Source organism: Sander vitreus, chromosome 2 (assembly GCF_031162955.1).
Source record: "Sander vitreus isolate 19-12246 chromosome 2, sanVit1, whole genome shotgun sequence".
Classification (NCBI taxonomy): domain Eukaryota; kingdom Metazoa; phylum Chordata; class Actinopteri; order Perciformes; family Percidae; genus Sander; species Sander vitreus.
Genome location: NC_135856.1, coordinates 12,116,543 through 12,139,834, shown reverse-complemented (window position 1 = coordinate 12,139,834; position 23,292 = coordinate 12,116,543). Strand labels below are relative to the sequence as shown.

Sequence of the window (23,292 nt, the reverse complement as noted above, 5' to 3'; positions counted from 1 at the left end):
AACTTGTCAAACAATACAGACGGAGGGTTGTAGAGCTTAAACAATATTGTTTATTGTGAGCCGCGGCACAAATATATACAGAGAAGAAGACGCATCAGAGGATGCACTGATCATGCAGCTTCAGCCTGAGCCTCGACTCTCTTCTTCCTCAGCTGGAGCCTCCTCTCTCTCTCATACTCCTTCATACGCATCACATAGCTGGAGGCAGAAAAACACCAGGTATATAGTTAAGGACAAGGTGGTTGCATATTATCACAAGATGAAAGTTTAATTGACAAATCTGAAATTGAAGATCTCTAGTGCCGTTACAACTTAAAATGGATTCCATTTTTGAGATACGTTTTTTAGGAAACTCCACCCTGTTATTAGAAACAAAGGTTTGTTTGTTTTTCTAGACTCTTAATTACCCCCCTCCCCAAAGAAATAAAAATATAAACCACAAAAACTGGCATACTTAGTTTACAGTGTAAACTAAGCATTTTAAGGACTTCTCATCTATGTTGGTTTGAGAGATTGTGTTAAGATCTCTCAAACCAACATAGTCCTTAAAATGCTGGCATACTTAGTTTACACTGTAAACAAAGTATGCCAGTTTTTGCTCACAAAAGTATAAATTTAAAAACCTACAATTCCACAACAACTGGACAGCTCCATCTGCTGAGGAAAATTGTGTTGTGTGACATGATTAAAATGTCCAGAACTACTACTAACTGGGCCTTGTGAGAATCTTTTTTATATATACTGTATATATAGCTCATACAACTGAAAGGAAACCAGCCAGTTTAATTGACTTAGGTTTTCTGAGCTTCTGCTGGTCACTAGATTACATTTTAACTTTACTTTTGATAGTTATGAAAAATAAACAAACTAAATAAGAATAGTGTGTATGGGTTTGATCTGCTTACATGTCTGATGGTACTGCACGTTACCCAGTTTTAATGGTGAACCTATCATGATTCAGCAACTGCTGAAACGCTTACAGTTTTTCCTCTACACAAAACAAAAGCCCTTACATACAGTTAAACTAGAGCTGGGCGATATGAAGAAAATCCAATATCACAATATTTTGAACCAAATACATTGATACATATTTTTTTATATATAATCATCAATAACGTGGATATAATGACAAACCAGGAAAAGACAACACACATGTTGCGATATCCAAAATTTAAGACGATATCTAGCATAATACATCCATATAATATTGATATATTGCTTAGCCCTAAGTTAAACCAATGAAGTTGGACTGCTGAAAGCATCACAGTCTACAAGAGTCTATCCTACAAAAAAAAAAAACTAAACCCAACTAGAGCTGCAACGATTAATCGATTAGTTGTCAACTCTTAAATTAATCGGCAACTATTTTGATAATCGATTCGTCGGTTTGAGTAATGTTTTAAGACAAAAGTAAAAATTCTCTGATCCCAGCTTCTTAAATGTGAATAATTTCTAGTTTCTTCTCTCCTCTGTGAAAAATAAATAATAATATAATAATAATAAATAAACTGAATATCTTTGAGTTGTGGACAAAACAAGACATTTGAGGACGTCATCTTGGGCTTTGGGAAACACTGATCCACATTATTCACCATTTTCTGACATTTTATAGACCAAACAACTAATCGAGAAAATAATCAACAGATTAATTGACTATGAAAATAATCGTTAGTTGCAGCCCTAAACCCAACCATTCAAATGTCTTAACATTAACTCTCTCTGTAAACACTTACTCCTGGTGTTCGCAGTAGTCCCAGTCGTGTCTCTCATGCTTGCAGGCCAGGAAGTTGGGCCAGTTGTCCCTCTTGCACTTCATGAGTTTTAGGAGGTACTGGGCACAGTAGTCCCTCTGCTCCAAAGGCAGCTGGGCCAGATTCATCTGCTCCTGGCTTGCTACCATCTCTGGGAAAGGGATACACATTTGCATGGTCATCTTTCAATGTACAAGGACCTGATACTATTTGTTACTATATGGATGGCTGTCGGAGTGGACGAATACAGAGTCTGTTATGCAAGTTCTGCCCAGAGAAGAGGCTCGGTGTATATATATATACTAATCTAACCTATACGAATATTAGGCAATGCAACAGTGCCAAAATGCTTTTCCATGCACACTCAGGCTAGACTGTAAATGGTCCATTCTTTGATTTGAAAAGGTGACATTGTCTAAGTGGAGTCTACTGACACAGACTTCCAAAGGTAGCAACAATTTGCAGAACAAGTTGGAGCACATGGTTCGAAATAAGCAGTAAAGGGTAAATACATGAAGCAAAACTGCACCTGCTTACTTGACATTGAACTCCTCAAACACCAGTTAACGTTAAGCTAACCAGCCTATTATTACTCTCAGTAGCGCAAAGCTAACTCGGCTAACGTTTGACGAGCCAACCTAGCATGGCTGATAGGGAAATCTGTTCCACTTCAGACTATTATTAAGACATACAGGATGCAGTATGGGTTTCTCTGAGCTGGTAACTGCTGACAAACCTCTCTCGTTTCTCTCTGGAAAGCCAAACTGGGGGTCGAACTCGTATTTCCTCGCTGGGTCCGGCTCGGTCCCCGTTTCGGTGACATACCGTCTGCCCAGGTGAGCTCCCATGGCAGCGACGATGTTTATACACAGTTAGCTAAAATTGATTATATTTGTTTGTTTCCGTTCCGCATTAATTTAATGTTTCCAAAAAGATTCTGGTGTCTGCCATTCGGTCACCTCCACAAGCCCCCTGATGCCACTTCCGCCTCTCACCGGAAATAAACAGCCGAGCGGTACTTAATAGAACACCCTTCCTCTAGACAAGTAACAAAGGTTCCGCTGGAAGGTGGACCCAGACCCTCAGAAGGCCTTAGGTTCACTGTTTGTCAATTGGCTTTTGATTATGTAATACGTTGAAAAAAGTGAAAATGTTTCACAGTTAGAAAACAAAAAGAACTATGGACATTTCCATAAAATGCATTACTTTTACATTTCTCAAATATATATATATATATATATATATATCGAGACCGAACTCTACCCTCCAAGATGACAATGCTCGCCCTCACAGGGCGGGGTTTATCAGAGACTACCTCCAGAATGTGGGACTGGAGAGGATGGAATGGCCTGCCAGCAGTCCTAACCTCAATCCCATTGAACACTTGTGGGATCAGCTTGGGCGTGCTGTTCGTGCCAGAGTGACCAACACAACCACGTTGGCTGACTTGCGACAAATGCTGGTTGAAGAATGGGATGCCATCCCACAGCAGTGTGTGGCCAGGCTGGTGACCAGCATGAGGAGGAGGTGCCAGGCTGTTGTGGCTGTGTGTGGTTCTTCCACATGCTACTGAGGCTCCTGTTTGTGAAATGAATAAATTGTTCAAATGCCAATATGTCTTGTTTCTTCAAACTTCAATCATCCAATACACCAAACACCAAACGGATCAATGGCAGAATAAGCTGTTTGGCATTGGCAGAGAAGATTTGGCAAATTTTTCATGGGCGCAACCCACATACTCAGCGCTGCTGCTCATCCCACAAATGCATGTTCCTTACAAATGGGGCACCATTTGAAAGGAAACTAAACAGGCTTTCCAATGGTATAAGATGTATTGCCAAAAAGCATTGTTACTACAGAGAAATAATCTACCAAACACAAATTTCTTTACTTTTTGTGTTAAGTTTATATATATATATATATATATATATATATATATATATATATATATATATATATATATATATATATATAATTATATATTATTATTATTATTTTTTTTATACTCTTAGAGTCTGAAAATTCCATTTAGATTTATTGTATTGGGGTGTATTGTATTGGTGCCTCATACCTTTAGCAAACAAAACCAAGACATGATGACTAAGATGTGAAGTAGTATGTAACAAGGTGTATGTGGGAAAATCATTATTAATTATTATTATTATTATTATTATTTTTGTGTGATTTGTGTGAACTGACCCTTTCGTTTTGATGAATCATTATAGAGGAGCCTGTGCCATATCTAGTCTTGACACCCAATCTGTTTATATTTTGTGAACATGATGCACATTCATATGTGTTTAATCAAATGGGCACAGCATTCATAGCAGATATTTGGACTAGACATAGTATGAAAGTGCAGGTGTATCTTATAACATTAACAATGGTTCTATACAAGTGTCCCAGTAAGCCATGACAGTGTGACAATGAGCCAGCATGCCGAATAACCAGGTCACTGAAACAGAAGCAGCTAAATGGAAACCATCATGCCACCCACTGTATCATAGTACTCTAAACTGTACTCTTAAATGATGCTTTTTCAGAAAGACTGCATTCAGTATTACAAAATAAACATCGTAAGAGTGATCATAGAGGCATACAAATACATTTATTTACCACATTTTAAACTAACACAAGTAAACAGCTTACAGTGTGAAAACCCAAAGATTTTGTTATTAGGGTTGACACATTTATCATTTTATCTTAGTGCTACTGTCTTACAAGTGTATTGATTTTTACATTAAAACAATCCAATATTGTAACAACTAAAGCTATACAGACATTTATCATTTGATTTCTTGTTTAATTCATGTTTTTCAGTCTTTAAAAAAAGATTTCTTAAAATTATTATTACTATTATTTCGCCATGTTTCCCTTTGTGTCTTGCTATTTCCACTCCCGGTATGCTTCGGTTATCATTCCTCTGAGGAAGCCAAGCACAGCAGTGGAATAGGAAAACGAAAATATAAATATGATGCGATTTTGTCACTGATAGAGATCATCATTGCCTTCCTCTCTGTACACGCCTGGCCTCTCTGACCCAGAGTCTGACCCCTGACCTCCAGACCGGGTACCAGTAGCAGAGGGGAACCTAGGTGGGGGAAAAAGGAATAAGCCTTGTAGAAATCAAGACTACATTTTCTGTAGTAACACAAGTGTTGTACTTTCATATGTGTACCTGAAGTTTCCAAAACCTCGGCTCTGCTGCAGAGTTTGAGCAAACATTTCATATTTGCGGATGTCATTGTCACTGACAGAGCGACGAGCAAATCGCATCGCCTCTTCAAAGTGGTCCTTCCTGATCTCTGGGACTGGATCAAAGTCCTCATCCTGCAGGCAGAGAAAAATTAAGAGGATATCATGTGGAAACAATACACTGTTTGTTTGTGTGTGTGTGTGTGTGTGTGTGTGTGTGTGTGTGTGTGTGTGTGTGTGTGTGTGTGTGTGTGTGTGTGTGTTCCCAGTCCAAAGGCTGAAAGTTACAAAATCCACAGCCGCCCTTTAGGGAACTTTTTTATCTACCACAGTCTCTTTCTGTACCCTGCACACACAGCCTGGTACTGCTTTGAGGAGTGGCGCATATGTGTGTGTGTGTGTGTGTGTGTGTGTGTGTGTGTGTGTGTGTGTGTGTGTGTGTGTGTGTGTGTGTGTGTGTGTGTGTGTGTGTGTGTGTGTGTGTGTGTGTGTGTGTCACAGAGACCCAATTATCAGTCTCCTTTTTAACACATCATAGCACTGTCACGGCAGCCTATCGTCCTTTTGGCTGTTCTGCATGGCTGTCATGCAGGGTAAGTAAGTACTTACGGGTAGGTGGGGCTTAAGGAGGGAGGGATGATTGAGAGCAGCTGAGAGGTTTCAGGAAAAGATTATGTTTCCTAGTACCACAACGGCGATCCCCTTTTGTGTTAAAGTTATTGTCCGCATCTTTAAATGTCTACAAATGAACTGTCAATGGAGCACCGACGCTAAACAGCATCGGAGCAGGGAGAGCAGGCTGACCGGGTGACGGATCGGAGCAACACCAGGACAGGTAGGCCTTTTCACCGTACCTTAACAGAACGCTGCTATCCCTGGAGATTCATATATGCACGGGTGGCCAAGGCCTGGAAGCCCCTAGATGAGTAATGACAGAATCAAGTTTTCCCAGGGTTGTGGTTATGCCGTGACAGTACGCTGAGGTGTAAATAAGCAAGAAGCGCTGCAACAGTACCATTGGGATGCCTGGTCTGCTTTGCCTCTGACGCTCAGCCTTGATCTCGGCCTCGATGGCCTCACGGATGGCCATTTTACAAGCCCGCTGGCAGATCTCTGTCAGGTCAGCTCCGGAGAACCCATCTGTGATGTCAGACAGGTAGTCCAGATCAACATCCTACAAGAATGAGGTGTACAAGGAAAGAGAAAAAATGCAGAATAGGAGCATTACTTATAATGATTACTAATAAATACATTATACCACAGGATAAAGGGACAAAACAATTTTCTGTTCTCTCTCTTGTGTACATAAGGAAGATACTGTACAGAGAAATTGTGTGTGTGTGTGTGTGTGTGTGTGTGTGTGTGTGTGTGTGTGTGTGTGTGTGTGTGTGTGTGTGTGTGTGTGTGTATCACTAACTCGTGCGACAGGGGACTTGCGGAGGTTGGCATTTAGGATTGCAGTGCGAGATGGTTTGTCTGGGAGCGGGATGTAGATGAGCTGGTCCAAACGGCCCGGCCGCAGGATGGCAGAGTCTATGATGTCTGGTCTGGTGTGATAAGAGGAGTTATGAAGGTGAGATGAGCACAGAGGTGAAGATCCTCATCTCAACTTCCAGTGTACTGACCTCTCAATCCATAATCATTAAATACAAAATCACACATGCACCTGTTCGTGGCTCCAATAATGAAGACATTCTTTTTGTCTGACATGCCATCCATCTCTGTGAGTATCTGATTGATGACTCTGTCAGCTGCACCACTTCCATCCCCACCTCCGCCTCCTCTAGATTTGGCAATGGAGTCTAACTCGTCGAAAAACAAGATGCAAGGGGCTGCCTGTCTGGCCTGTAGGCAGAGAAGGTCAGCAAAGTTACAGTGTGAAACAAATCCTCTTACGTCTAACCTTCTACAATTATTCATTTTCCTTTCCTTTCTCTGCTCTCACCTTATCAAACACATCTCTGACATTGGCCTCCGATTCTCCAAACCACATGGTCAGCATCTCGGGTCCTTTGATGGAGATAAAGTTTGCTTGGCACTCGTTGGCGATGGCCTTAGCCAGCAGGGTTTTCCCACAGCCCGGAGGGCCGTAGAACAACACTCCACGAGATGGAGTCATACCAAATTTCAGGAACTTGTCCGGATACTCGACAGGGTACTGGGGAGAGTGAGATGAAGATGGATGGGATTGTTGATGGGGCTTGTGTTTTTAGGTATGTGCAGAGTGTGGCGGTGTGAGTGTGCAAGTGTTTCTTCCACCTGAACGAGCTCTTGCAGTTCTCTCTTGACCTGGTCCAGTCCTCCGACATCCTCCCAGTTCACCTGAGGCACCTCTGCAACAGTCTCTCTCAAAGCTGATGGGTTGCTCTGACTCAGCGCCCACTGAGGGAGGACATGATGAGTGTTAGGGAAAGGTAGTCTCGCATTGCCAGACCTTCCTCCACAGCGCTGCGGAGGAGGGTTTGGCTAGTCCACACAACATTCCAGGATGAGAGAAAAACGTGCTCTGGTTTATTGTCATTTCTTTAAACCAATCACAATCATCTTGGGCGGCGCTAAGCACCGGACGGAGCAGCGGCAAAATAGCCTTGAGAAGGAACTTGTTTTGGTGGAACGTGTACGTTCTTAGTCGTGCAACAGATAACTCAGATTGGACAGATAGTCTAGCTAGATGGATTTGGAGTTTAAAATGCCATCACAAAGAAAGCCCAAGGTAACTAAATCTGGCCTAAATGAGGGACATACGGGGGAAGTTCCGGTGGCACTGGAGCAATCCCGGAAGTGGAACGTTGTGTATATAGACTAGGGAAAGGAGATGCATCTCTCTTCGTTTATTCATTCATTAAAAAATATTCACGTCTACCTTTTATCATGTGGTTACAAATGACGAGATTCACAGTAGTGTTCATTGAGGGATTAGTACACCCAGATACGGTCAGGAAGAGCAAAAGTCTGTATGTGTGTATTTGCGTACATGGGTGTGTGTATGTGTGTACTTGGAAATCATCCATGGTGACAGCCAGTGAGTTGAGCAAGTCAGCATCAATGGATTCATCCTCCAGGTCTATGAGGGTCATCTTCTTGCGGATGGCTTGCAGAGCAGCTTCTGAGCACAGAGCAGCCAGGTCGGCGCCTACATGACCATGGGTCTCTTTGGAAATCTGAGATATGTTAATAGATAGATATTACGTTAATATAAATATTACTTTATTAAACAGCACAAATGCATATCAAGATTGGGACTGATGCCATCAGAAGGTGGTGTTACATTTTTGATGATAGCTTATTTTTCAACACTTAAATTAGACACACACACACATTTGATGAAGATATTGTTAGACCTGTGCTGTTACACTGTAATTCCACCCGCATGAGAGTGAATATTATTGAACTCAATTAAATAGGTTATTGCCAGGTTAGTACCTGAAGGTGAATATTTTATATATCAGATCATCATATCTTTACTAAGAATAAGTCACAATTCCCATCTTCCCTTTTCCCAGGGTAGTTTTATTCTCTCAAAAATGGTTCACAATTTATGTTATAGTGTTTTCTGTGTAATTATATCATTGAAAAGTTACAGAAATACAGTGGATTTCATGTAATTATAATGCTCTTAAAATAGGAGGGTCTCAAAAATTTGACTTTAATTGAATTCACTATAAAAAAAAATCCCAATTTTTATAGTCACTCTCAGCACTTTTATCTCAGTGAAGAAAGTGAAACTAAGTTATTATAAATTAATAACATGGGGAATATCCAAATATATTTTAATATAACAATGCTTGCTCTTGGAGGAATTACTAGAATTGTTGGGGCTTTGTAAATTATAGAGTGTGGTCTAGACCTACTCTATCTGTAAAGTGTCTCGAGATAACTCTTGTTATGATTCGATACTATAAATAAATTGAATTGAATTAACAATACAATTGTTTGTTGCATAAAATGACAGAAAACCCTTTCCAACAGTCTAAAACTCAAACATGCATTACATAAAATGAAGAAAAGCAGCAAATCTTCAGAATTCAAAAACACTAGATCTACATGTTTGGTGTGTTTTCTTGAAGACAAACTTTTAGTTGCACAATAGTTGCATGATTTGTTGATTAACTAAACGTTTCAGCTTAGATTTATTTAGTTGAAAATTAACATTATTATCATTAATTATGTTTCTTTTGGCCCGGGCTGCTACACTTTCTCACCCTCTCCAGGTCGATATCGCCAGCCAGTTTCATGTTTTTGGTGTGGATCTGCATGATCTCCAGTCTGCCGGTCATATCAGGGATTCCAATGTCAATCTCCCGGTCAAACCTGCCTGGAGAGAGACATCACCATTTAAAAAAAAATGTGTGTGTGTGTGTATGTATGTATGTGTGCGTGTGGCTGTCCTGACCAAAGCGTCTTAGAGCAGGGTCCACACTGTTTGGTCGGTTTGTGGCTGCCATGACAACTACATGAGCTCTTTGCTTCAGGCCATCCATCAGGGTCAGGAGCTGGGAGACTATACGCCTCTCCACTTCACCATGAGTCTATACACACACACACACACACACACACACACACACACACACACACACACACACACACACACACACACAAGTTACAGTTCAGTATACAACAGACACAGGCATTTTGTTCTCTATTGTTTACCTTCTCCCTCTTGGGAGCGATGGCATCCAGCTCATCAATAAAGATGATGGCTGGAGCGTTTTTCTCTGCCTCCTCAAACGCCTTTCTTAGGTTGCTCTCTGACTCTCCCGCCAGCTTACTCATGATCTCCGGACCTTGTCACATAATAATGCACAGCATGTAAAACACATTTTCTCCTACACAGATCTATAAATAAGAACACCAATGAGTAAATTGCAATTTCTAATCAGGTTATAGTAACTCTGTATACTTAATATTCTAAAGTTTCTCACTCACCTGCAAAAACAGTATCAGCTTATTTCTTCCTCTCTTCCTGTGTACAAATGCTCTGACTGTGTCAATGTGTGAAAACAAAGCCTTACCATTGATGAGAAAGAAAAAGGCACCAGTTTCGTTGGCTACAGCCCGAGCCACCAGGGTCTTCCCAGTGCCTGCAGGGCCATACAGCAGGATTCCTCTGGGGGGCTGAGAGAGAGAAGGGAAGAGCCCACGGAGTCATTAAAAGAGAATAACCTAATGTTATAATCAAATGAAGCAGATATAAGAGTGTATAGGGTCAGGGTTTGTGTGTGTATATGACACCTTAACACCGATAGCCTTGAAAAGGCCAGGGTGTCTGAGAGGAAGCTCCACCATCTCTTTAATCTGGGCCAGCTGCTTCCGACAGCCTCCGATGTCATCGTAGCCAATGTCATTAAGGCTCTCCTCCTCATCCTGTCACAGGGCGATATGCAAGATTCACACCTGGTTGGGTTTGTTCTCAGTCATGAATGTGGTATGCAGTCATTGGCCCAGTTCCTGATGCCAATAAGGTGTAAATTAAATCACCAAAACTGGATGACTTTGCTGACTTTGTTTCTGTTTCTGTTGCAGCATTGTTACGTGCAAAGAACCCATGGATCCCTGCTGCCTGGTTTCATAAGCAGGTTTCCTTGCACCAATAATAGGCCCATTAAAACTTAAGTATTATCATTTTGCCACTGTTATGTAGCTTAACCTTAATGCTGTTCAAAAGTGAAATGGAGACTTCCAGAAGTTCTTTATATTGAACCAAACATCGTCTCAAGTCAGCTCCAGGAAGATGACAGAGGCTTTAGTATACTTCATTGGCCTGTATAGTGCCTATCTCAACCCAAATGAGTTCCATCTCAATGTTATAAGGTGGACCAGACATCTTTGCAGCATGGAAAATATACATCCATGAGGGCATCATGTCTGTAGACAACCCCGTGTCACAGTTACTATATACAATATTCTAGCCTAGTTTTCAATATGTAGATCTTTCATACTGGAAAATGACATGAATTAAGTCTATTTTTAAAGGCCAACATGCAGACAGAAATTCTAACATTTTAAGTGTCATGTTCATGGAGTTGTTCTGCACTGCAATGTACTATGGATAACAGGGGTGACTCATAGCTGGGGAAAAAGTGACAAAATATGGTAGATGATTCCGCAATGGATTGAACAACAGTTTAGAAAATGAACAATGAACTAACATTTTTTGAAATTTGAAATTGGTAGTTGCAGTGTATGCATTGGATAATTTCCTACAAACAGCAAAGCACATTTCTTCCACACTAACTATCAAAATAGTGTATATTGTATACTTTCTGAAATTTGTATTATAATATAAAGCTGGTACACAAGCTGAATCTCTCACAGACCTCTCTTTTGATTGGCTCTCCCTCACAGTAGATGACCGTGTCTGGGGCAACAATACAGTGGGGGCTGGGGTCCGTCTCCACCACCTTGAACTCCACCGCCCGCATGCTTCCTCTCACCAAGAAGATGTCACCTGGCAGCACAGATTAAAAAAAATTCACCACATACAGGGGGCATCTAAGTGTGCTCTAGATCAGGGGTAGGTCTAGAGGGGGAGCCCAGGGTGGCACCTGCCCCCCTCCCCCCCTCCTAGAATTTGAATGCCCCTTTGTGACCCACCAATCCATTGGGCTAGAGTGCTGTCAATCTGACAAATTTGATTTCCATTGGAACAGAGTACTCTCACTTTGTTGCCTGTTCTGCCAATCGCTGCCTTTCTATTTAGTAAATGGATATATACTTTAAACACACATTGTATGGCAACTGTGTACTTTGTTGAAATTTTAAGACCAGTTTAGAAATAGAAACATATTGAACTCACTGTAGAGCACTTGTTGCTGTAAGAAATAAATTGTGTATTGCACTTTATTTCTGTTCTGTTTCCTTTTATCTGAAAACTGTGTGCAGCAAGGGTTTCTTTGTTGAAGTTTGAGGCAAGTTTATTGTAATTGTATTGCACTTTATTTTTATACAGTTCTGTGAAAATAATCTTCCCAGCCCTTGTCACATGACCAATTAATGTTTTCATGATGACTATCCAAATTTTTTGCCCTGACGGCCCATAGCCCAAAATGTGTATTGTATTTGGACACACAATTTGTTGAAAGTAAAACCAAGTGAAATTAATATGAATGGGATGTGTTTTATTTAGCAGAATTACATTGTGTTATTCTTATCATATCCAATATTTCCTATATTTCTAAGCAGATTTTCTAGGCTGTATTCTGATAAAATCCCCTGGGACAGGATCATATTATAAACAGAGCTGTTTTACTGTGGTATGATCAGCGGCTGAGGTGTTGCAGTACCTTTATGTATGGGCCGGTAAGCCTCCAGAAAATACGGTTTAAGGAAAACATCAAAGAGGTTTCCTGTCAGGCCCTCGATGGTGTCATCTATAGGGAGGACATGAATCTGCTTCCCATACTTGATATCAGGGCAGGCATGAATACTGCGATAAAACACACATCAACATCCTCGTTATTAAAGATAATATTGTCAAATGTAGGGTCTGGCAAAGCGAGACTACCATATACCATACACAAAGATACAGGTGTGAGATCTGGGCTACCTGATGACATCACCAAGCCGGACACGCAGATTGTTGCGCGTCACACGATTCATGCGGATTCGTTCATGCCCACAGGTTTCATCTGTCAGGACGATGCACACTGTTTGGCGACATTTCCTCCCTCGCAACACCACCGTGTCCCCCCGGAAGAGCTGCAGCTCCTCTGTCTTAATCTAGTGCACACACACACAAATCTCAGAACAAATACAAACATGACTAGGATATATTTATACATATTACACACACACACACAGGTTTGTGGCACTGTCTTTGTAGGGACCCGCCATTGACACAATGCATTCCTTAGGCCCTTACCCTAACCTTAACCATCACAACTAAATGCCTAACCTTAACCCTTACCCTAACCATAACCTAATTATATTCCTAATCCTAAAACCAAGTCTTAACCCTCAAACACCCTTTTAAACTTGTGGGGTCCAGCATTTTGGCCCCACAAAGCTGTCGGGACCCAAGTATACTGGACTCCCGGCTTTTGGACCCCACGAATATAGTTAAACAAGCCACCACACACACACACACACACACACACACACACACACACACACACACACACACACACACACACACACACACACACCAGTGACAGGCTGACAATGCTGCTGTCTTCATTGAGCGCTTCATCCACAATGAGTCTGTTCGGTCTGTGTTTCTGTTTCAGGATGGCAGTGGAGAAATCTTCTCCCTTTGGGCTTTCCAAACAAGAGACACATTACGACTCTCTCACATGCAGGCTCTGCACTTGTAGCTCTAATTTCCTCATGTGACACAGAGCTGTATTTAGACTCTCTTTAGCTCTGTGCGTAGCAACTACATGAGCCTGTACACATAAAAAACATATTGTTAATTCTTCAATCATTTTGAGTTTAATGTAACAGGTATTTTGTATATTTTTTAAACTTGATCACCTGCACATGCAACTTGCACATTGATAAGTTAGCACCAGTTTTATGCCACAAACAAATATACTGTATCAAGTATGTCAATACTAGATATTGTCCACATGCAGCTGTTTCACTCACTCTGCTCCTCCAGAGCCTGGCATGACTGGTCTCCTTGGTCTCGTCAGATATCCAATGTTTTTAACACTAGATCTACGCCCTCACTGTCCTCTGCAGTTGTTTACTGTGGTGTATTCAGGTGCTGCTCTTGTATAGTCTGATTTCTGCTGTGATCAGTGCCAAAGGTTTCAGGTTCTGCCTGACCTGAACTGCCCTGGTGTGGTTTTGGTCTTCCTGGAGCCAAGTTCCCAGCAGCGAGTCTCAGTCTTTTGCTCTTCCTCTGCCTTGTACCAACATGTCTGTTTTTCAGTGAAGGTATAACTATTCCAATCTGCTTCCCTGTCTTATTTGTAACCCCATCATCATCATCATCATCATCATCATCATCATCAACATCTCTCTCTCTCTCACACACACACACACACACACACACACACACACACACACACACACACAAACAGATCCCAAGCACTTACCTTGGAGAGTGTCCCAGGACAGATATAGCGTGATATTTCCTCCTCCCCCTGCTTCTTACCAGCAAACGCAGGCACAAGTCCCTGGCTGATTATGGAGACTACTTCCAGGCTTACTCTGAAATATTTATGGGTCAAAATAAATGCTGTATAGAGCCTTTTTTCCCAAAAAGAAATTACTTATAGTATCATCTGGATAAGTCTTTTCTTTTCTAAAATGCAGTATGGTCTTTCCTCCTTTGACTCCTTGCCGTTGTGAGTGAAGGGAGTAGCTGTTGTAACCCAGCTGTTTTGTTGTTGGATTCCCTCCCTCACACACTCTACATATGCACATTTGTGTTTGTGTGTCACACACACACACACACACACACACACACACACACACACACACACACACACACACACACACACACACACACACACACACACACACACTCTCACTCTGGACACATTGTGGTATTTTAATTCAAACTTTTATTGCTAAAATTGTCCTTTAACAAACAACTTGAGACAAGCAACAAGAGCATAGACACACTTTACAATACCCTTGTGAGAATTTGGACTCGAACACAGCTGTCCTCTCCTACAGATTTGACTAATGAGAATGAAATGATCTGAATGCTAACAGGGGCAACGAATGCCGTAGCATACAGCTTCAACTAAGTGGAATAACCTGAAAATATGTTCTTGGAAGTTGCAAAGAAAGTGACAGGGAATGGGAAAATGAGGGTAGAGAGGTAGAGGAGGTTTAAATGCACAAATAAACATTGATGTGAACATCAGGGAGTGGAGAGTGGACTGAAAACCTTCATAAAATGAAACCAATATGCTGAAAAAATGGAATACAAACATAAAAATATGAAAACAAACAGTAATTTTATAATGCATGCACAGAGGAGATGCCAAAACTGGAATGTATGCCCTTATAGTGAAGGTGGGAATGAGATATGTGATCATGACAGCATTTGGTTTCTAAGATTTGACCGGTAAAACGCTGGTGGTATGAGATTAGTTGATTGATTGACTCAGCTTTACCCTGCAATAACATCTTTCAGTTAGATCATTTAAAAAAAATAATTTACAGATGGAGGCTGATGTATAAAATGGACTGATTATTAATATATACACTATAATATTTAGTTGAGAGTTGATTGCTCTGCTGATTTCAGTTCAGTTAGCTGGCATGTTTGATCAACATTTCTGCAGCCGACTCTGAGGCCAGTTTCATAAAGATATTTTAGACTGTAGTGTCTGTAGTGTTAGTTGTAGACTTATTTTAAGCCTAAAAACCTAGCCATTCTACTCCAAGCTAACTCTGAACTAAGAGTTATGTTTCCACCATACCAATCAGTGACACCTGCTGACCAGTGGCACCAAATGACCCCAAAAAAAACCTTTTCAGGAAATATACAGCAGTGAGGACATCGTCAGTCGTTTTCATTTGTCCAGAGATACTATCCTGAGCCTGACTGACGAGTCCTGCCACATTAAGAAGCCTCAGCATCTCAGCTCTGCAATTTTTATTTCAATGGAAGTTTTTGTATTCTTACTGTATACTCTTTGCTGAACTTTTCCAGGAAAAATGTCCTTGTAATAGTGGAATCCTTTCAGCAGGCAAACATCTTCTGCTGCAGTGAAACGAGCTGAGCAGTTTACAGTAATGCATTTGCTCGGTCAGCCATGTTTTTACCATCCCCAGTCTTAATTTAATTCAGTACAGAAATTAGTTTATCAGCTTATTGCTTTGACCTATACGGCCTTCTGCACATGGCTGTGAACCCTGCACCGGATTCTAGTCTGACATATAGGGCAGATATTTGACGGGTCAGCATCCCAACCATCCGCTCCAGCTTCTGGGAATGTGTTAAATCTGGTTAACTTCGAATTTGTTTCTGATCAATCCAACATGCTCTGTCAATCCCGCCACACACATACAGTATGTGTGCAATGACAAACACAGCCACAAGTGAGAAACCCTTGCACCACAGCCCCAAAAGAACAAATGGAAATTTACTTCCACACAGAATTTCCCAGACCTTCTTTAAAATGTGCATAAAGGTCAGCACAAAATAACAGTTTAAAAACAAACCATGTTGCACAGTTTAGTCGAGAAAGTGCTTGATCATTGGAAATAAAAAACGACGCATGATTGCATGACTTTTTTTTTTAACCTCTGTATCTTAAAATTGTATAAGTCTACTTTCTCCCTCTAACATTTGTGCTCGGTTTGGTAGAAAATCCTGTTGTCCAGGAAATCCAGTCTCATTTCTGTGTGTTGTTTTTGAACCAGAGCAGTCACAGAGGGCCAGAGGAAGAGAAAATTAGGTGTGTGTGTGTGTGTGTGTGTGTGTGTGCGCTGTTTGACATGAGATGAAAAATGAAGTGTATTGTATATCATGCATACATTTTTATAGGATTAGTTGAGCTATGTGTATACAGACATAACAGTCTCTGTGTGTATTTTTATTGTTAACAGTCATCATCCTCAAAATGTGTTTTCTGCAGAACCTTTACATGGCGCTCATAGATCTTGAGGGCGGGGCCGAGTCTGATCGATAGGCCAGTCAAAACATCGTTACGCTGCATGAGGAGAAGAGACTTGCCATCGATTTCCTAATGAAGAGAGCAAAGCAACGTGGGTAGGTAGATGTAGGTTACAACTGTTAAAAGTTCAAGTACAGCCAATATTCCTGTCTCTGGTGGCCTCTAGTGGTTGTTAAAGGGGATAACAGGCTCACCTGGGTCCTGAAGGCAGCAGCCTGCTCGGGGAAACCTGCTGCTGTGAAATAACTGACCACATCAGACACTGTCCAGTCCACTGGGCTCCCACTGGTCCCCTCAGACTTCAGAAACCTAGAGAGATGAGGAAAAGGGCGGTTGGCCCATTACAAAACCTGCAGGAGGATGTTAAAATGTGTAACTTGTAAAGCTATATCAGAGCTGATAATTGAATTAAAGAATGTTATTTTGTGTTGTTTTTATCTATGGTTTTAATGGGTGTTTTTTCCCCCTGTGTTATTGTTATAAGTGTTGGTTTATTCGAATGGGAGCACTGTGATTTCCATGTTTTTAGTGATGAATACATTTTAAATTAAAACCTTGTGACTGCACATTGTTGTCATTGTCAGTGTAAACACGAGAATCAGATATTATGTATTGATTATTTTTTTAATTGCCAGACTTTTACACTTTACTTATAGTGACTATAATCAATAATTTCATTATAAAAATGTACAAGTGGGACAATGTGAAAGCGTTGAAAAGGTGCTGAGCACCAAACAGCAGACAGACACAGTTAGCGGCTAGCGGGTGAACATAGTGGAGCATTCAGCAGCTAAAAAATCAGATATTTCCCTCAGGAGTTGGTAGAGAACAAAAACAGAGCTAAAAGAGAGTAAATACTGGCCTCACATTTTTAGGTGGCCAGAAACACGACTCAAAAGAAATAATGTTGCTCTGTAACTGCTGAATGTGTAAATAAGCTTCTGTTTGCCAACAAGTTCACAACATCTTACTTAACTTAAAAGGTGATGATAGGAGGGGTAAGGTAAGAGGGGAGCAGACACTACCAAGCCAATGAGTCTGTCTTCAGTGTCTCCAGTATCTCTGCTGTACTTACCCTCCACTGCTATCTCCGTTCATCCCTCGTTCCTCAGATGTGCCGGAGTCCTTCGGGGAGGCAGTGGGTGTGAGCAGGCAGGACGACACTCCAACCTCTGTCTTAGACTCCAAGCCTACGATGGAAAAAAAATGAAGTACATTCTGATTACCTGTCATCATTGCTAGCCACCAAACACATACACACAGACTTTAATATTATCTGAAAAAGCAGAACTCACTGTTAAAGCCTGAGGAGGTGTGGTTGTTTCTGTCATGCTGCATCTGATTATGTAGGTGGAGAGAAGAGAGAGAGTCAAACAAAGATGCAAATAAATGAACATGACAAAAATAAGATATCTGCTCCCTGGAACAAGCCAAAGTCACTAGAAAGAGTGCCAGAGTTAATATCATGTTGAAAGCATCAGAGTTATATGACCTCCATCTAAACTCAAGGATGAAAGGAGCTGACTGTGTGACAAAACTACAGCTGCTACGTCACCCACAATTCCTATATATCATAGTAGTAGTACTTTTAATAAGGTAAATTATCTTAATACTTCTTCCATCACTGGTTAAGGGATTTGAGATGTGGGATATGGTTTTAGAACCTACTTTGGGGTATTTTTTAGCCTTTATTAAAGACAGTAGTAGAGAGATGACGGGAGAGAGGCAACATAGGTCCCCAGTCAGACTCTAATGTAGGGCGCTGTATTTCATGGTTGGTGTTAGAGTCATTTTGACCTGTTGGATGCATGGAACATCATACAACAATAAAAAGCAACAGGACAGATGCACATGCTTGCACTTACTTGTGCCTCCGTATATAGCTGATCAGGGATGACAGCGCTCTCCTCCAAGTGTGTGCTGTTACATTGTGACAGGGAATCTCCCTGAACAGGTGGACGCAGTGTCCTGGTGAGGGAATCAAGCCCGCACATCCCTGTGAGACCAGCAGCCAAACCCAGACAAAAAGTGTAAGTGTAAGTGAAGAGAAAAAATTAAAGACCAACTTTTACTTCTTCTTCTATTATTATTATTATTATTAGTAGTAGTAGTCAAAATGTATAGTGAACAATAGTATTGATATTAAAATGAAACACACATACATTCAAATGTATTTGTATTTCAAATGTATTCACATCAGAAACAAAAAACAAAAACAGCAATATTTAAATAACCATTAAAGGTGCACTAGGTAAGACTTATAAAACTAACTTTCTGTCATATTTGCTGAAACTGACCCTATTAGAGTAGAACTACATGAAGCAGGTAATTTAAAAAACGAATCTGGCTCCTCTGGCACCACCTACAGCCTGTAGTGCGATATGCAAAAATCCACCACTCCCTGGTGCCAGATGCACCAATCAGGGCCTTGGGGGTGGGGGGGGGGGGGGGGGGTGTCTAACTGTGTGTCAATCACTGCTCATGCACACGCATTCATTCTCTCTTGTGGGGGGAGAGGCTTAGGAGACCATTTTGGGCTTTAGCGGAAAGGGGGGAGGGACCGAGAGGTTGTTGTTGTTGATGTTCAAATTTTTTGGCTAAGTCCTGGATCTTCCCAATCCTACCTACAGCACCTTTAATGAGGTCAATAGTAAAGTAATTATGTAATATATTAGTAAGAGTTAGAAAACATTTTTCTACTAAAGTAAAAATAAAGTAGTAGTAGTAGTCATGATAGTACTAGGGGAGACTGGGGAATGTTGTAAAACTGGGTTAGTTGACCAATTTGCTACTGTGATGTCATTAATATTGTACACTCCCATTTCCTTTTAGAGCTCTCAGGAGAAGTGGCAAGTGACCAAAAAAAAACAAAGTAACAGATTATTTTTTGCCTGGCATTCATTGTATTGTAGATACAATCGTTGACTCACACAAACTAAAGTAGCAGCTGTTGGGTTTTTTTTCGTTTAATTTGATGCTTTGCATTCATGCCTGTTTAAACCCACATGCTAAAACAGTTAGCTATGTAATGGCTGCTTGGGGTGGGGATAGTTGTGTGTTACTGTAGTTCATTAAATGTGTAGTACATTGTAAGCCTGGGACCAAAAAAGCCTGCAACCCAGGGGGATCCACCTACATTTGCCACAACTGTGACAGTGATTGAACCCTTATGTGAAACATGCACATTCAGGAATAAAATACACGTGCACACTCACAGCAATTGTTTTTTGTACTAAATGTAAAGTTTTAGAAGAAATAGGGCTTGTTTACTTTATTTTAAGGTGCTTATAGTTTATTCTTCAATGATGTTGTTGCATAAGTATGAATCTTATTTCAGCAAATGACCTCTCATTGTTACATCTATCCCCAGTTAGTGGGGTAGGTTGTAACAATGTTACATAATTTGTAGACACCCAAGTAAGTTTTATTTGCAGGAGTAGACGAATATGGGTATGTATCAAAATTTGAGAGCTCTAGCACAAACAACCACTGAGTTACTGATGCTCAAACAAAAGGTGTTATACCATCCCGTCTCCCCTACTGATTAACAGAGGAAGGTTACTAGTGATAACTAGAGCCTTTAAATCAGACGCTGCACATAGCCTATCCACGCACACATTCACGCAGGCACACCTTTGCCAAAGTGCTGCTGCTGGGGGCTCTCCTGCTTAGATGCTGTCTGGATCTCAGCATCTTCTCTGGTTTTCTCAATAAGCTGTGGTTCGGTTGTCCTGGCTACCGGGTTAGGTCCTCCTTCCTCTTCAGAACTCCGGGGATCATCATCCTCCCCTTCCTCATTCTCTTCAGGTTCCTCTTCTTCACTGGCTGTTTCCATCGGCTCATTCTCCTGGAGAGAGGGGGACGGCGGCTGCAATGAAAGATAAAGTTACGTATATAAAAATGTCTCCATTCAACAAAAGGAAGTGGAGATAACGCACATCTTTCATCCTCGGAGATGAATGGGCAACACTTGAGTTTGAGCGAAGTTCTCATTCAGGTTGCACTCATTGTAACCTAGCTGATCAGAGCTTTAAACAGTAGCCTATATAAATAAGTAGCTAGATGACAAACAACAAGATAGCCTCCCACAAAAACACAGATAGGCCATCAGAAATACCGATAGCCGCCTACTTAGCCTACTCAAGTCTGCACCCACAAGGGAGGGGGGAGGAGAGTGTGCTGTCAGAAATGATACAAAGGATTTTATGAGGCACGAAACGAGAGATGCGAGGGGAAGAGAGAAACTAAACTACGGGGTCAGAAACGCGCCTCACAAAATGAAATTTAGCCTATGCTACATGAACAAACGTGATGCTCGGCTGTTTGGGCTGAGTCCGCCGGCATGCGCGACAGAGCAGCGGCCAGATGAGAGCGGCAGCGGCACGTCTCAAGTTTACACAGACACCGCCTACTGCGCGGCAGGCCCAGACACTCCGCGCTCTGTTCCGCACAGCTAAAGTTCCTGAGAGCGAAATGAAATGTTATTGACCACAAATAGTGATTTGGCAACGACAACAGAACCAGCCCGTGCTCGATCCATGCAGAGACGCTCTTTATGGTGCGCGCTCATCCCGGGAGCCGGGGAAGCCGCTCCGGAACCGCCTGCTCCTTTGTGCAGGAAGCAGAGCCCCGCGCGCGCACACACACACACACACACACACACACACACACACACACACACACACACACACACACACACACATTAACCGAGGCTACAGAGGACACACGCAACACAGGCACGGCCGCATCCCGCTGACAATTAATGAAACAACAATTACCCTATCTTCCTAAATGTGGGAAATCCGCTTAAATACTTTTGCATTTAAAACATCGGGTTTGAACAAGAAACAAACATATTTGGTGAGGGAAGCCGAGCGCATCCTGGTACCGTATGCGCGGTTTTAACCAGTGATCATTAATTTATCAGCAAGCCATTAAGCCATCGCTGTTTAGCGCCCTGTACAACCGGGACGTGTTGGAAATACTGAGTTAGCAGTGCAGCGCCCACCTTTTTCACAGTGTGCATGTCCTGCAGTGCGCTCTTCACAAGACTGTCAGCGGACGCCTTCTTCGGCATCGGCTTCTTCACCACCATCCCCCTCAGAGGAAGAGTAATGTTCCCGCAGCGGCTCCTGCGCAGCCTGCCCCTCGCCACCTCTCTCTCCATGACCACTTTGACTTTGCCTCGGGTCAGCTTCTCCTCCGACAGCCGGTCCTGGCTGCTCAGATAGCCCAAAATCTCCTTCAGCCCGAGCGGCTTCACGTGGCCTCTGGTCGCGGTGCTCCCTCGCATGCTCTTCTCGGACAGGCTGCGAACAGAAGCCACCAATCTGTCGCCCAGGTCGGAGTTGGCGTAGTTCCCCGCAGTTTTGGTGCCCCCTCCTCCGACTTGAAGTTTGGGCTTGAGGAGCTCAGTCTGCTTCTGTCTCTGTTGTTGCGGGAGGCTGCTGACGCTCCTAGAGCAAGTTTTGTTCTGGGTGTCATCTCCGGACAAACACGACTCTTTTTCTCCGCAAACTGCATCGGCTTTGCTCGGTGATAACTTGCTGGCATCACCGCTGCCGTGTGCGTTTGTTCTGTGACAGAGACCGGGCGAAGGGCAGTTCCGCACTCCCTGCGGTCCTAATCCCTTGTCTGTCGGCGCACTTGCTTTCTCCTCTTTACAGCAGCTCCCGACAGCGCAGCCCGTTGTTGCGCCACAACTGAGGCACCCGTTTCCGCTACTCGGGCTGGCGGCAGGCTTGAGCTTCTTCTCGGTTGTGCTGGCTGGTGTTTGAGTGTGGGAATCTGGGCTGGGCTCCGAGTCCTCCTCTCCCTCCTCCTGGTCGGTGAAGCTGTGCGCACTGTCGCCGTTGTTGTTCATATGGTCGTGTTTAGTCCGCTCCCTCGCTGCCTCCGCGCTGCTGCTGCTGCTGCTGCCGCCAGCGGCCGTAAACTCACTCTTCTTTCTGCTTTTCCTCTGCACCTTCGCCGCATTTCGGTACGATATGGACCCCTTGTAGCTAACTTTGAGCACCGTCTGCTCTTGAATCAGTTTTTCCAGTTCTGTCCTGGTTCGGTCCGGGTCTGACCCGTGTCGTCTCCGGACCATTCGACAAATCCTCTCCAGATCCGGACGGGCTTTCCTCGAGCGCAGAGAGTCGATTGTTTCCAGAATCCACTCTCGGTACTTATTAGGCTCGGACATCTTCTCCTGCTTAAGTGCGGATGGGGTTTGGCCCGAGTGTGTCTTTTCCCCCTGTGCTGTTTCACAAGTGACGCTGTGTCAAAGCTGCGAAGCCAGAGTGCGATCCCCGGCTGGAGAATGAGGACGGAAGCCTGGCTGGTGTACGCTTTCGTTCGTTGGCCACATTGTGCGCTTAAGGTAGACCGAAGATGGCGCCTAGGTCTCCACCACAGACGCAAATGGCATTTAAGGTGGAATTGGCTGTCTTTTAACGCATCGGAGCGATGTTCTTTGTTCGCAGTCTCGATAGTCTCGTTTATAACATCTGATTTGAACACAAAGAAACACCAACGCGCAGTCCAACCATAGAGCAGAGGAGATGGTTGAGTTGTTGAGAGTCGTGTTTTTAAGCGTTATGGCGAATCAGATTGAGCCGCGCGGTCAACAGATGGGTGGATGGCGGCTCCATTCCGTATCAGGCGGCAGTGATGATGGATGTCTGACCTCCAGGCTACAACACTCACGCTACATTTAAAATATGTTATCTCCTACAATTCACTCTTTCCCAAACTCGCGGCAGCTGAACTATCAAATAAAC

General features: G+C 42.6%; 3 protein-coding genes across 3 annotated transcripts; all 3 read right to left on the bottom strand.

Annotated features, from left to right (window-relative positions):
- Positions 1–27: 27 nt before the first annotated feature.
- Positions 28–2,767, bottom strand: ndufb7 (NADH:ubiquinone oxidoreductase subunit B7). Its single transcript, XM_078278183.1, has 3 exons — positions 2,488–2,767; positions 1,734–1,902; positions 28–198 (listed from the first exon to the last, which is right to left on the bottom strand). Exons 1-3 carry the CDS (start codon positions 2,597–2,599, stop codon positions 111–113), a joined length of 369 nt encoding a protein of 122 aa, XP_078134309.1. The 5' UTR covers positions 2,600–2,767; the 3' UTR covers positions 28–110.
- A 1,589-nt stretch (positions 2,768–4,356) lies between these two features.
- Positions 4,357–13,555, bottom strand: LOC144531071 (transitional endoplasmic reticulum ATPase-like). Its single transcript, XM_078270988.1, has 18 exons — positions 13,533–13,555; positions 13,091–13,202; positions 12,493–12,665; positions 12,230–12,372; positions 11,264–11,394; positions 10,179–10,310; positions 9,959–10,061; positions 9,597–9,730; positions 9,340–9,475; positions 9,149–9,261; positions 7,943–8,107; positions 7,206–7,328; positions 6,892–7,104; positions 6,613–6,791; positions 6,364–6,493; positions 5,962–6,120; positions 4,930–5,081; positions 4,357–4,842 (listed from the first exon to the last, which is right to left on the bottom strand). The coding sequence occupies exons 1-18, from the start codon at positions 13,553–13,555 to the stop codon at positions 4,737–4,739; spliced, it is 2,427 nt and encodes an 808-aa protein (XP_078127114.1). The 3' UTR covers positions 4,357–4,736.
- An 886-nt stretch (positions 13,556–14,441) lies between these two features.
- Positions 14,442–23,284, bottom strand: samd1b (sterile alpha motif domain containing 1b). Its single transcript, XM_078278134.1, has 7 exons — positions 21,537–23,284; positions 20,162–20,396; positions 18,394–18,524; positions 17,824–17,866; positions 17,604–17,718; positions 16,723–16,837; positions 14,442–16,597 (listed from the first exon to the last, which is right to left on the bottom strand). The coding sequence occupies exons 1-7, from the start codon at positions 22,713–22,715 to the stop codon at positions 16,454–16,456; spliced, it is 1,962 nt and encodes a 653-aa protein (XP_078134260.1). The 5' UTR covers positions 22,716–23,284; the 3' UTR covers positions 14,442–16,453.
- Between the last annotated feature and the right edge of the window lie 8 nt (positions 23,285–23,292).

Excerpts from the sequence above, each read along its gene's own strand:
- ndufb7 (XM_078278183.1), bottom strand. The coding sequence starts at position 2,599 with ATGGGAGCTCACCTGGGCAGACGGTATGTCACCGAAACGGGGACCGAG. Across the intron at positions 1,903-2,487 it reads TCCAGAGAGAAACGAGAGAG|AGATGGTAGCAAGCCAGGAG; the intron begins GTTTGTCAGCAG and ends TCCCTTTCCCAG. Across the intron at positions 199-1,733 it reads GACTACTGCGAACACCAGGA|CTATGTGATGCGTATGAAGG; the intron begins GTAAGTGTTTAC and ends TTCTGCCTCCAG.
- samd1b (XM_078278134.1), bottom strand. The coding sequence starts at position 22,715 with ATGTCCGAGCCTAATAAGTACCGAGAGTGGATTCTGGAAACAATCGAC. Across the intron at positions 20,397-21,536 it reads ACATGCACACTGTGAAAAAG|CCGCCGTCCCCCTCTCTCCA; the intron begins GTGGGCGCTGCA and ends CTTTCATTGCAG. Across the intron at positions 16,598-16,722 it reads CTGCTGCCTTCAGGACCCAG|GAAATCGATGGCAAGTCTCT; the intron begins GTGAGCCTGTTA and ends TCTCTTCATTAG.
- LOC144531071 (XM_078270988.1), bottom strand. The coding sequence starts at position 13,555 with ATGCCAGGCTCTGGAGGAGCAGA. Across the intron at positions 9,262-9,339 it reads CCCTGCTCTAAGACGCTTTG|GCAGGTTTGACCGGGAGATT; the intron begins GTCAGGACAGCC and ends GTCTCTCTCCAG. Across the intron at positions 7,329-7,942 it reads TCACCATGGATGATTTCCAA|TGGGCGCTGAGTCAGAGCAA; the intron begins GTACACACATAC and ends GTCCTCCCTCAG.